Consider the following 14,673-nt stretch of genomic DNA (forward strand, 5'->3'; position numbering starts at 1 on the left):
CTGTGATTGATGGATGTCAGATTACATCATCTGTCAGACATTTTTGAAATTAGCGATGATGCTTTTCCCTTTGACAGTGACATTTGCCTTGTATAACATCATATGGTGCAAGATCAGGCAATGAAATGGTTTAATAATTAAATGTGCTCAAACCCTCACCCCAAGTATAAGTGCATTCTGATGAAACTTGATTATGCACTTATGACTTTCACCTAATGGAGAAAAAAAAAAATCTTGGCTTAAATTGAGAGAGTCTAGTGGGCTCTTTTGACCACCCAGAACACCCTAGCAACCACTCAGAACCAGTTGAGTTGCTTAGAAATTGTGTTGATGACATTTTACCTGGCAAACCTCACTCACGTTTACTTTTTGTTTTTGCTTTAAGTGAAAATAGGTAATGCGCTTTGTGCTTGTATGTAGGAGAATGAGTGCGACAGATATCGATGTTGTATGGATCAGAGCACGACACTGTGTCCAGCTCTCTGGCAGAATCTCATGGCTGAAGCAGTGACCTTTCTCTGTCTAACCAGGCAGACACACACACACATTTAGCTCAGGGGTTTAGATTTTGTCCGCTATGTGTGTGTATGGGTGTCTTTTTCCTAGACCGGAGAGGAGTTCTTTCCGGTACAGTGGGAGATGATCAAATGCTTGAGACTGTGTTGCTTTCACTTGCACACACAGCATGACTCTGGATTTGCATGTTTTGAAGAAAATGACAGTCCTTGCAAAGAATCAAAAATAATAATGTTAAAGTTTCAGATACTTTTTTTTTTAAAGTTAGGTAGTGGATGTTGTGGGCTCAGACCTCTTTATGTGTGTATGTCTCCCCTCCATAGAACTGTTTTTCGCCACAAGAGGGCGCAGTTTCCAACAATAACAAAGGCGTAGGTTGATGACGCAGTGATGAGCTGAATGATGGAACTGATGGATCTAATAATGTTTATGGATGAGTGCAAACATTCATGTTTTTTTAACATTACAGTGGTATGAAGCAGGTTGCGATTGCTAAAGAGACAGATATCACACGCGAGTCCGCGGATATAATAAGGACATTTAATTCTACCAAACTACCCTCAAGTGCTGGATTGCTCACACAGGTCCGTTTATTAGACAAATTAAACTTGTGTGAGGGAACGCAGCGCTGCTTCACTTGGTCTAACGTTACACTATCACATTAAACAGCATTTAAATGTGTGTTGAAAGTTATAATGTTATACTACGTGTTCGTTTGTTTGCTATACGAAACTAGCAGTAAGCTAGATCAACATTAGAAAAACATACTGAGCATATTCTAACATTTCATCATGTTGAGCTAACGTTACTGTATATAACATTGATTTGATTTATGTGCATTTGCTCACCTGTCTAATAAAGCTGTCAAGTCGTGACTCGTGAAGCTCTGTCGAGTCCAATTTAGTCGCGGACGTCGAGCTCCACGCCGATATTGATCCTCATTTTAGTTCTCTTTGTTTGTCTCAAAGTCTGCCTGTTTGAAAGAAACAAAATGTTACGCCCTTCTCAGTTGTCTACGTGTGTCGCCATGGTTACGTCATGGCTATGGCAGTATGAACGGAAACTGAGGATAGCGCGGATATTGCGTCTTTGACAGGCGACTTTTTTTTTCCGGGACGGCCACTTATTTAAAATAGTAAAAATATTACTAGAACTAAAACATTATTATTATTATATTCATAATTATTTTATTATTACGTATTGTTATTAATACTTTTGGCAATTATTTTTTTTTATTTTTTATTGTAGCATTATGATACAATATGAGACCACTTATGATCTGTGGGTGAGCTTTAGTTGTAGAAATATTTAAAGAATGTACAAAAAAACATTATGTATGTATATATATATATATATATACAGTATGTGTGTGTGTGTTTGTTTATGTGTGTTTTTTTTTTTGTCGATTCTTTAAATATTTCTACAACTAAAGTTCATCCACAGATCATAAGTCTAGATTTCCCACTGTCTGGTATGCACTGTATACTCCCAATCTTAAAGGCGATTAAAGTGAGTGCTTGTTAAAAAAATAAAATAATTAAATAAATATATCGAAGTCGTCACCTTTATTTATATAGCGCTTTATACTATACAGATTGTTTCCGAGCAGCTTTACGGCGATAACAGGAAAATGATGCAATTCGGCTGTAAAAAATCTGCAAATCTGTTCAGTTTTGATTCAGTGCTGTTGTAAAGATCATCAATTATTAAATTACTTCATTTCATCTATATAGCAGTTCTGCAAATAGTACAAAAATAATCAAGATTGTCCTACTAAAAGAGCTTTTCAAGTGCTGCAAATGTCTATGCATTGTGTCTTTAAAAAAGCCAACAAATTACGCTTTGTTTTTTGCATCTCGATAGAACAAAGTCAACTCAGTTCCTTCTCATTTCTTTACGTTTTCTCCCGAGTTTTATTGAGAATTTGATTCGTTCTCTTTTAAGTGCAGTTGGATTTGAAATGAGCTTCCACTTTGTGTCTGAATAAACAGTGTGATTTTAAATCGCCAGCGTCGTTTTTAAATGGCAAACATTGTCAGTCCAGTCTTAAATGTATTATAAAGTTTATACTTAAGGTTGAAATTATGACACAACATTGGAAATGGTTTGGGTTGAAATCATTTCAGTGTTTGGAGAGGAAGATGAGAGAGAAGAGGAGGAATTTGAATAGACTGTAATGTGTACAAGAGAGATGTTTTCTTCATGTGGATGGAAGATCATCATCATCATCATCATCACACACTCTTGCTCTTTTCCTGCTGTGTTTTATATCTGACTCTCCCTATAGTGAGAAGGATTATCAAAGTTTTACATTAGTCTGACAGTGTGTGTAGACAGGCATGTTAATAATTTGTGAAAACAGCTTTTGTTTGTTAGGCTTTCTCTTCTCTTTTCGTTCCATCTATCACTCCTAGAGGAACACTGTCTCCATAAATGTTTCAGTCCAGAACTTTATTTTAAACCTCATCAGTTTCTTCAGATTCATACGTCTGTAGTTCTGTGTTTGTGTTGGAGGCTGCTGATCGACACAAGCAGCCTCCATCCATCCCAGGGTTTCCGTTGTCATTGGCCGGGAAAAAAATGAAATGTCCGACAAAATTAGCTCAACTATAAGTTTATCAAGCGAAACGAGAATTCTTTTTGTGCGAAAAAAAAACAAAAAAAATAACGACTTTATTCAACTATTCCTTTTCTTTCGCTCAAGAGATTTCCACGACACATGCGCGCGAACTGAACAAGAAGTAGTAGAAAAATAACGTAGTTCTCGGCGATGCGTCGCGGAAATCTCTTGAACTCTCGTCTCAGGCCCAGAAGGAAGAAAAGAAATAGTCGAATAAAGTCGTTATTTTTTTTTTTCCGCACAAAAAGTATTCCCGTCACTTGATAAACTTATACTTGAGCCACTGTTGTCACATGTTGTTTAAACATTTCTGGGCCGTCAAGTTTCAATCCCTTTGGGAGCCTATGTACTGTAGCAGTGATCCACCTCTCAAATTTAATCAAAAATATCTTCATTTGTGTTCAGAAGACGAACGAAGGTCTTACGGGGTTGGTACAGCATGGGCGTGAGTAATTAATGACTTAATTTTCATTTTTGGGTGAACTAACCCTTTAAAAAGCGCTTTTTGACCGGCAGATCATCAAAATGTCCGTAAAACATGACCCGCACCATTTTTTTTCTTGCGGAAACCCTCATCCATCAATCCATCCATTTTTTTTTCCATCCTGTTTGTATGCCACCAATGCCATTTGAATACAAGTGTGCTGAAGTTTTCAGTTCACAAACTTCTCCGAAATGTTCAAATCCCCCCTCAGTGTCTTGTTTCTCACCTCTGTTTAACACACGAGACAGTCTCTCAGCAACGGCTGTACCGTGGTGAATTATGGTCACCGCTCAGCTGTTTATAAAGCCGACTCGCCCGTCTACACGTCGCTTTTAGCATTCACTCGCACGGAGTTAGGAATTATTGATTAGTTGCGTCCCCAACAAATTAGCGTGGAGAGCTTGAGCTGTGGGTCTCACTCCTTTTCTTCCTCTCCTTGGCTTTTGGGCTTGAGTTTTATGGGAATTAACTCTTTTTGAATAATTCAATTGTACACAGAGGCTATTTTCACACTGTGTATATGGGAATTAGTTTCACGTAGCCTTTTTTTGCTATTGGAAGTGTCAACCTTTGAATATCTTTCAAAGATTTCATGCCTTGGAAGCTCTCCTCTAGTCAGCTTGGGAACATAAAGCATAAAGTAAGCGTGACTGTTTTTTTCTGCTTGGTGACTCAGAAATCGGGAGATAAACAAAATCAATGGTTGAAAAAGATTCCCGTAAATCATGTAAAGCTAGCCAATCTGAGATTATGCTTTTGGAAAGCTCTGTTATTATGCGCAATATGCTTGCCTGTCAGCATGCCTTCTGAAACCCGAAACTCGCTGTTTGTTTATATGCTAATATATTTGGGAAATCCAATTTAATTTGGGATATTAAATCTAGATAAAAGCACTGGAAAGTGTCATGCCTCATTTTTGTGTTCTTAACTTAGTTCAACAGGTTTTGTATCCTCGTTAGCCACATGCTAATTGTGCATTTTGCCTTTTGCGGAGACTTTTGAGTTTGAGATCCCCAGGCTCCCAGAAACAGATTGTAGCGTTGGCAGCCGTGTGGTTCGTTCGGGATGAGGTAGTCTGCTGTCCTGATCCGTCCAGGACCGCTGCCAGGAAGAAGCCCTGCAGGATGACGCCTCACAGGCCCCGGAGCGCGTTGTTGTGGAACAGGGTTTAACATCTGTCTGGGTTGTTTATTTCCATCCGTGTTGTTCTGAGGAGAGGATCATGGCTCTCGAGAGACAGCTGGAATAGATAACCGCTAAAGAAAGAGCAGACTATGAGAATTAAAATGCTGAAACTATTGATATAGCAACATGAGTTCAGTCCAGGTTAATATTTGTGTACTTGTCAGTGTAACTATTACCATAATTAGTGTTTTTTTGGCCATTTTTAAAGGGATACTTGTGTCTTGTTTTTTAGACTTTTTAACTTGAGTTAAACTGTTGAGTTTAACCGTTTTTGAATAAATTCAGCCGATCTCCGGTTCTGACGGTACCACTTTTAGCATAGCAAGTGCACAAGACCATTCGCATTTCTAAAAAAAAAAAAAAAAAAAAAAATTCGATTTTTTTCCTGTTTAAAACTTGACTCTTCTGTAGTTACATATTTTTGTTCAATAATGTAGAAAAAGTCGTGTTTAACCAAAAAATTTAATTAAAATATGCAGCAAATATTTAAACAGAAGCTCATACCGGTTATGTTGGACTGCATGTGGAATGTTAAAATGTCAGTTTTACTCTTTATATTCTATAATGTTTTCAGAGATATGTAAGATAAGCTGTGGTTGGTTGGTTTGCTTGTCAATCACACAATCTCCTCCTAAATGGGCGGTTCTTGGCCGTGTCATACTGAGGAGAGGATCATGGCTCTCGAGAGACAGCCGGAATAGATAACCGCTAAAGAAAGAGCAGACTCTGAGAATTAAAATGCTGAAACTGTTGATATAGCAAAGGTTAATATTTGTGTACTTTTCAGTGTAACTGTTACCATAATTAGTGTTTTTTTGGCCATTTTTAAAGGGATACTTGTGCCTTTTTTATGGGAAAAGGCTAATTTTACATCCCCCCCAGAGTTAAACTGTTGAGTTTAACCGTTTTTGAATCAATTCAGCCGATCTCCGGTTCTGGCGGTACCACTTTTAGCAAAGCAAGTGCACAAGACCATTCGCATTTCTAAAAAAAAAAAAAAAAAATGACCAAAGAGTTTAGATTTTTTTCCTGTTTAAAACTTAACTCTTCTGTAGTTACATATTTTTGTTCAATAATGTAGAAAAAGGCGTGTTTAACCAAAAAATTTAATTCAAATATGCAGCAAATATTTAAACAGAAGCTCATACCGGTTATGTTGGACTGCATGTGGAATGTTAAAATGTCAGTTTTACTCTTTATATTCTATAATGTTTTCAGAGATATGTAAGATAAGCTGTGGTTGGTCTGTTTGCTTGTCAATCACACAATCTCCTCCTAAATGGGCGGTTCTTGGCCGTGTCGTAGACTCTTTTGTGACTAGAATCAAGGCTTTGTGTTTGTAGACCTGAGGTTGGAGTCATTATGGATCTGCTCAGACACTAGAGTGTAACTTTCAGTCTGTTTATGCTAAAACACACATCTGGTTTGTTAGACCTGGTCAAACGCTTCATCAGGCCTCAGACGAACAGGTGGCAGGTGTTAATATAAGAGTCAGTGCGTTGATTATGAAGTGTTTTCCCATTGAATATCTGATGCCCGCCATTGTAATGTTTAATGTAGCCCCTAATTCATGCATTTTTGAGTCTTTGATGTGGAAATGAAAATGAAGGCTCTGATTCATAAGGATCGTGTGTCTGTCGGACAGACGCCTCATTTAAACGTGCTGCAGTAGTTTGACTTCGTCGTTTGGCCTCTGTCTTTTATTCATCCACAGTGAGGATTGGGAGCTCTTAGCATCTGAATAAAGCTTTGAACAGGCGCTTCGTGTGTCTTCACACACACCGAGACGACGAGAGGAACAGAGAGAGCGAGTCTGTGAGATTCTTGTTACGCACCAGGATCAAACTCTCGATTGTGCTTCTCCTCAGGTGAAACATTGAAAACAAGTAAACAGAACTTGAACAACATAGTACAGTGGCAGTACGGGTATTGAATGATTAATACAGTCATGTATTGTTTTGACGCTGTACTTGAGTGAATACCATCATGTTTTATAATTTTTTTATTAAGTTAAAACTAATTTTTAAGTCTTGCAACAGAAGAAAATCGGACAGATTTCGGTCTGTCGTGGCTCAGCTCTCGATTTACCGGTCAATCAACGTTCCTGCTCTCACCTGAGCTTTGGGTCGTGACCGAAAGGACAAGATCCCGGATACAGGCGGCCGAAATGAGCTTTCTCCGTAGGGTGGCCGGGCGATCCCTTAGAGATTGAGAAGCTCGGTCACTCGGGAGGAGCTCAGAGTAGAGGTGAGGTGACTCGGGCATCTGTTCTGGACGCCTTCCCGGGGAGGTGTTCCCGGCACGTCCCACTGGGAGGAGACCCCGGGGAAGACCTAGAGCTCATATAACCTTGTTATTTGTACACTCTGTGACTATACGAATCACAACTTGTAAATAGGAAAATGCTTGCATTATTTTGTCTCTTATTGGGATTAGTATGCTAGCTGTATCCATTTACATCCAGTCTTTGTGCTAAGCTAGGCTAGCGGTAGGTGCGTCAGACAGAGTTATTTAAAGTTATTTAAAAGAATTCCTGTTTGTCCCTGGCCACAAATATTTCCCTTTGTTCTGTCTTACAGAGAAGCTGTTTGGCGAGTTTGTGAGCTGGGACCTGCAGGACGCCCTGTCCCACCTGCCTCTGAAATCCGGTCAGTCCGTCTCTATCCCTGTCAACATATCCACCAAACTGGACTTTTCCGGTCAGGAGAACCTGTTACACGACCTGAACGACGGTAAACATCCACACGAACACAGCACACATCCGCCGACGCGCAAAAACAACATCATTTGGGTCCGTTCTGGTTTGTCCCGTCCAATTTGCGCTCAATTTCTGCGAGTGCATCACCAGAGCCATCACGCTATAATCGAGATGGGCCTGATTGCTCTCTGATAGAAGAAAGGCAGTATTCACTTTGCCCTGTTATGGTAGATCAGATCCCAGGGATGTGATTTGAAATGGTGTCTGTGCCACCTCATTTCACATTCAACAGAGACATCGCTTGAGCTGCCGCCTCCCTTCTGTATTACTCTCTCCGTCCCCTTTGCCCTCTCTAGTTCCTCTCTAGATTCATATCCATTTCCTCTTCACATCTTGTTCCTTTTGGCTGTTTCCTGGCTATATTACACTTATACCTTCTGTCTTTTCTGAATCACCTCTCAGTTTAATACACCTCTGTAGGAGAGGAAGGAAAAATCCACATTATCTGAGTTGTTTCTCCTCGAAAGCAATGACATTTCCTTAATGTCATATCAGACTTTTTTTTTTACTTCAGTAGACCAGTCATCGTTTCAAAACTTTCACTTCACATGGTTAACAGTAAAAACATTTGAAATGTTGCAAAAGATTTCTGTTTTAAATATACGCTGTTCTTTTGAACTTTCTATAGAGGAAATGCATTGACGTCACTTTCCCGCCGGAACAACCCCCCTCAGCCTGACTGAGTGGCAAAAGATCTGCTGCGTGACTGGATTTAATAGGGGAAACTGCGAAAATGCGACTAAAACGAACAATTTTATCAATTTAAACTAAATGTTGGACTCAATATAGTGTTCCTTACAACTTACTAAAGATCCAGTGATCCATGGTTGCCGGGAATCGTTTTGCCTGACATTTATGTTTGCCTGATTTCGACACCGGGGAAATAAAAGCAATATGGACCATAAACATAAAGCAAATTTGCCTGTGAACGCTTTATATTAATACAATATTGGTAGGTCTAAATCCGGGTGATCACTTATATCAGTGTTATATATAGTTTATATATCATCATATCCTCCAGCCCTAAAACTTTATAGTTTTTTTTGGTCAGTGTTTATTAAAAAAACATCCAATAATGCAGAATATGCAATGATAAATATTTAATTAATGAGTTGTTAATATATATAACAATACAAAATATATGGGTATGGTTTTACAGCTAAATTCAGCATATTGAAACAAAATGATAACTGCAAATCCACCTTTGGCTGACTGGAGTCCAGTCGTTTCTGTGAATTGCAGCGATTTCTATAGCAGTCTGTAAAAATATACCTCCGATTTTTTTTTGTCAAATCTAGTTGTACAGTCAATCGCAAAGCTCTTTCCCACTTTATATTAAATAAAGTGAAATATATCCCACTCTATTCATTAAATAACCCTGAAAATATGTATCAGTTTCCACAAACTGTTTTCAAAGTTGATTTTCTGATATTTAGAAGATATTTATAAGACAGTTTCTGGTCCAATTGACTTGCATAGTTGGAAAAAATATATACATGTACTATGTAAGTCAATGGGATATTCTTATAAATATCTTATGATATTCTTATAAATATCAGAAAATCGTCTGAATGGATTCGAAAACGGTAAAACTGTTTAACTCTGGGGGAGTTGTAAAATGAGCCTATTTCCCAAAAAAAAAAGTGGAGTATCCCTTTAAGATCAAGCTCCGAGAATTGTGAAAACCTCTAGGCCGTCTTTATGTCATTGTACGCACATGTTAATACGAGTGAGACATGAGGAGAGCAGACTGTAGCAGACGCGTGGCGCTGTGCAGGTGCGAGATGAACAGCCTCCTCTCCAGGGCCGCTCAAATGTTTTAATTATTGTTGAAATAATAATTTCTCTGAATTAGGCTGATAAGACAGCTTAAATCCCGTCCTATTAGCTCAGCATGTGGAGGGCAGTGAATTGTAAACATTGCTGATGTTATCGCACGCGCTAATACATTATTGCTGTTATATAGCGGTCATATTTTGACATTCGTTTTCTCATCATGGTGCTTTGTAAGTGTATAAACGATTCAATAAAGATCAAAGTAAGTCATTAAAATGTTAAGTGTTTGATGTGGCAAATCCTAATCTCTGATTGGCTCCTCATCGTTCTCTCCATTGTGATGTCATAATGGAATTCGAGACATCCAAAATGTTGCCTATTTTGCGTGGAGTGGCTTCCATATGGTTTTAAAGTAAATCTGAGGAAAAAATGGTGGATAATTCAGCATTTCTAGCATTCACGTGGCATCTTTACATACATAATTATACATTTATAAATATATACATTCAAATAGTACAAATATTTTGAATAATAATTATAGCCTCATTGAATGTGAAAAAAAAAGGATTTTTAGAAGTTAAATGAATATATTTGTTGTTTACTCCAACAACCAATTAAAAAGTGAATGAGTTGTTTGACTGATTCAGATAGGCAGAGTGAGTGAAATTAAACTGATTCATCAAAAATAATGTGTTATAGTTAAACACACCATACATTTTCTTTCTATTCCTTTCACCATCTCTTTTTCTGTGCCTCTTTTATGTCTCAGGCTCTTTCCCAGTGTCTGTCAGCATAACTCAGGCTGTGATGGTGGTGATGTCATCGCTGTGATGTCATCCGTCTGTCTCTCTGGAGGCCGTCGGGTTCAGTCGGTACGAGAGTTTCTTTAACACGCTGCTCCGTTCGTTCGTTCGTTCGTTCATCCGTCCTCTATAAATCGTCTCCCCATCAGAGAGAGGCAGAGCGCGAGGGCCAGACATTCAGACTAAACACATTAGTCCCTGAATGTTAAAATGTCAGCGCAAGAACAACATAATGAGAGAGGAAAGCGGCTCCATTAAAGCAGACCGCTCCCCCCGCTGAGAGCTCGCTGGAGGTAAACGTTTACCCTTCATGCAGGACGTCAGCCGACCGCTGAGCCCTGGTGCGGATGATGTCACGCCATCATGGGGATGAACTCACAGGCCTCATTGGGTAACGCCTGGCTATCACCGAGCACCGCGTCTGCAGGGTTCAATACGATGCGGCCCGCTGCGTTTGACTTAAGCAAGGAAATAAATGACGTCTGTTAAACATGTACCGCTCAGGATGTTCATTAGGTGGATCGTTTGAGTTGATATTGAGCTGCTTTACTACATTAGTCATACTACATTCACAGGGTAAAATTCAAATATGACTGCAATGCTAGTAGGTGTTGATTATATTTCTATCATAACACTCTCATTTCACTCTTTACAAAGTGACAGCCCTTCTCAGTCTTGTCATTCCCCTAGCCTCGTCGTCATCAGCTCTTAAGCTCATTTGAGATTTGCAATTCTGTGCAGAACTGATTATTGCTGATTTAAGAATGCTGTCTGACTTGATGTGACATCATGCGGGTATATGCCAAAAAAACACTATTGCCCTGCCAGGCGATTAGCTCTGGAAGTTTTTGTCGTGTGGCAGAATTTTTTGGAATATGTCAGTATGGTGTCGCATGAAAACTAATGAAGTCATGGAAACTAAAATTTTAGTCTGTTAACTCTATTATTATATTTAATGTGTGATTATTTTATTTATGAATTAAGCTTTTTATTTTTTCATATATATATATATAATTTTAATTTTTTTGTGACATAGATATGCTACATTAAATTATAGTTATTAGTAGTATTAACCTTTAAGAACTGTATTATTATTTTGTATTATTATTCAACCTTTAAAGGTGCTGTGTAAAATAATTTATTTGAATAATTGTAAATTATTGATGATAAAAATAAATAACAATTATCATTATTATTGAAACTATATGTAAATATAAATAAATAGTATAATATAATTATATGTGCTTTATATAAAAAAGAAACATTTATTTTGAGATTTTTTTGTGCTCTATTTAAAAAGAGAATTATTTTGTAATTTATGTATATTTTATTTATATACTATATATATATATATATATATATATATATATATATACTGTATATATATATATATATATATATATATATACTGTATATATATATATATATATATATATAGTATATAAATAAATAATATATATAAATATATAAATATATTAGGGCTGTGCAAAAATTAATTGCGATTAATCGCTTCCAAAATAAAAGTCATACAAGTCTGTTTACATAATATATTTGTGTGTGCTGTATATAATTATTTTGTATAAATAAATTCCTATGCATGCATGTATATATTTAAGAATTATTTGCGCTTAAATTCTGTATATATATAAAAATACATAATCTATATTATATAAATATAAATATTTTATATATGAATAACACATTTTCTTAAATATATACATGCATGTGTGTGTATTTATATATACAAAATAATTATATACAGCACACACAAATATATTATGTAAACACAGACTTTTATTTTGGATGCGATTAATCGCAATTAATTTTTGCACAGCCCTAAAATATATATATATACATATACATATATTACAATAGTGACAACTCAGTGACACGCTGCTTGCATAAATAGACATACATACCGTAAAACCTCAAATAATAGCCGAGTCCCAAATAGATGTCTGTGTGGCTGCAGGTTTGGGTAAATAAAAAAGCTGGTCTCAAATAAAGGCCGGGTCTGTTTTCTTAGTTTTGGGGGGTTAATCTTCTAAAACTGTCAGATCGTCCATTTTTTGGCAGTCGCCAAAGCAAAATTTTGTCCTGCCAAAGCCTATTTTGATCGGTGAGTGATGTAGATTAGAATGATGACTGCTGCGCTTGACAGGGCGCATAACGAGCAGAGAGAGAGAGAGAGAGAGAGAGAGCGCACTCTCACATCTTCAAACAACATGATCGCTGTCTTGCTCTCTCTCTCCCTCGCGCATATTAATCAAATCAATTGACATGATAGTAAAAAGTTGGAAGACTGCGGTTTCACGTGGAGCATTTGGAGATTTTTAGAGATTAGAGACTAAATTATAAAGGCCAATCTCATATAGACGCCTGTCTCAAAGACAAGCCGGTTCAGTTCGACGATTTGGGAAAATAAAAGCCCGGGCTATTTAAATATTGATCAAGCAATCTCATTACTGCACGGCACAAGCTTGACTGGCTTCTGCTGATCCTGCAACCAATGATTTGGTTCCTTGCAGATTGCATGTAAACGACCAATAAGTCTGTTTTCATGACTCGGTATATCTTAGCTCCACCTTCCTCAGCTCTGCCCTTCTTTTACCTCGTGTCACTCTGTTAGCTTTGACCTGGTGTCTGGGCATCTGAGACTTGTAAAGTTAGCAGGAGACATTACGACATATCGTGCCAGACACTCTTGAGGGGAAGTGATGTCATTTCAGCGGCCGTGGGACTCGTAATGAGAATCATAAGTTCTCTCTGTGTCGTCTTGCCTTTCGGGTGGTAAAACACACACACTGTCTGGATCTGTCCTGATGTGTACGCTTCTCTTTTACTACGCAGCAGAGGGACAGCATTTGAGAGATGACTGTGGCTTAGGTGTGAATCATGCTTTTCCATTAGAATAGTGATCAGCTTGTTTCCATATATGCATTTTTCACCTGGCATCTCTTCACCTCTTCTTCTTCTTCTTCTGTTGAATGTCAGAATCCATCCGAGTGTATAGAAACATCTACGGAGAGCAATCTGTGCACGACAAACGCTGCGATTTACCCTCATTATTCTCCTTCAGACAGAGCCAAAGCAGGTCAAATCCAGAAATGTCACCGCTACTGAAAGATCTTCAATTAGAGCAACGGCTCTGTGGCAAACAATGCAACATCCATGTTTCAGCATAGCTTATTTATTTATTAGTTTCTCGACAGTATTGTAATCAAGTGATAAAGAGTAATATTTGAGATTTAGGCACTTTTTGCTGTAAAAATGGGCTTTTAAAAGTGGGTTTAAAGGGATACTCCACTTTTTTGGGGGGGGAAATAGGCTCATTTTACAACTCCCCCAGAGTTAAACCTTTGGGTTTTACCGTTTTCAAATCCATTCAGACGATTTTCTCATATTTAGAAGAATACTGTATCAGTAACCAGACAGTTTCTGGTCCCATTGACTTGCATAGTAGGATACTATGGAAGTCAATGGGACCAGAAACGGTCTGGTTACTCATATTCTTCTAAATATCAGAAAATCGTCTGAATGGATTCGAAAACAGTAAAACTCAACTGTTTAACTCTGGGGGAGTTTTAAAATGAGCCTATTTCCAAAAATAGTGGAGTATCCCTTTAAAAGTTGATTTTATAACAAGCATGTGGGGATTATTGTGTGAGTGTTGGAAATATTTTAATAAATTTTAATTGATTCACACAAATAATCTGATGTTTAAATGAAATTAGAGACACGATTATACGATAATTCTGACACAAACTATAAGAAACATGTTAATATGGTTAATATGGTAAAATCATCACAAAGTTGCTTCACCCATTTGCATTAAGCTTTGTATCTTTAGAAACCCAGTTATATTTTTTGAATGGTCATGGTTTATTCCCTTTTTTCCCCTGAGATGGGAGAAATAAGGATTTAAGTGTTTTACTTCCTGCTTATTATGCCGTAAAAATCGTCATTTTGCATTTCATTGAAAAGTGTAGAGACTACAAACATGACCTCCTCATTATTCAAGGGTGTGGGACCCACTCACCCTACAGGCTCCTTTAATTGTATAAAGACTGCTATATCATGAATATATCACCCATCTCTACTGCAGTGGATGTCACACTTGTGTTTTTAACTTCTATCAGACCATTCCTGCAGTCTGCACTTTAAGTCTGTGTCGATGAAAGTATCATTCGTCATATTTATGTCCTGTATCTAAAAATAACCCAGGATATTTCTTGCTTGAGTGAATTTGTGTGTGCGTGCCATCATCCGTATGTGCCGGAGAGATAAAAATGTATCCACCTGAGTGTGTTCCCAGAGATCTACTGCGGCACACGTACTCCGTCGCCTTATTTATTACCACGCTTTTCCACCTCATCATATTTCAAACTGTCACGTTATGGATTTTAATTTTATTTCGAGCACTAAACACCGGACAAACAGATGCGCTGAGAGATAGAGAGGTGGATGGAGAGGAAAGCGTTTGAGCGATGCTCACATCCTCCGAATGTGAGGAATTATGGCTGTATAATAG

General features: G+C 37.7%; 1 protein-coding gene across 2 annotated transcripts in view; it reads left to right on the forward strand.

Annotated features, from left to right (window-relative positions):
• trappc9 (trafficking protein particle complex subunit 9) overlaps window positions 1–14,673 on the forward strand; it is a 213,673-nt gene that overhangs the window by 91,604 nt on the left and 107,396 nt on the right. For both annotated transcript variants that reach the window (XM_089122730.1, XM_089122731.1), the window contains one exon: window positions 7,385–7,537. In XM_089122730.1, the coding sequence (XP_088978856.1) occupies window positions 7,385–7,537 (153 nt within the window). The remainder of the gene's footprint in view (window positions 1–7,384; window positions 7,538–14,673) is intronic.

Source organism: Pimephales promelas, chromosome 18, assembly GCF_988280905.1.
Source record: "Pimephales promelas chromosome 18, fPimPro1.hap1.1, whole genome shotgun sequence".
In the NCBI taxonomy this organism is placed as follows: domain Eukaryota; kingdom Metazoa; phylum Chordata; class Actinopteri; order Cypriniformes; family Leuciscidae; genus Pimephales; species Pimephales promelas.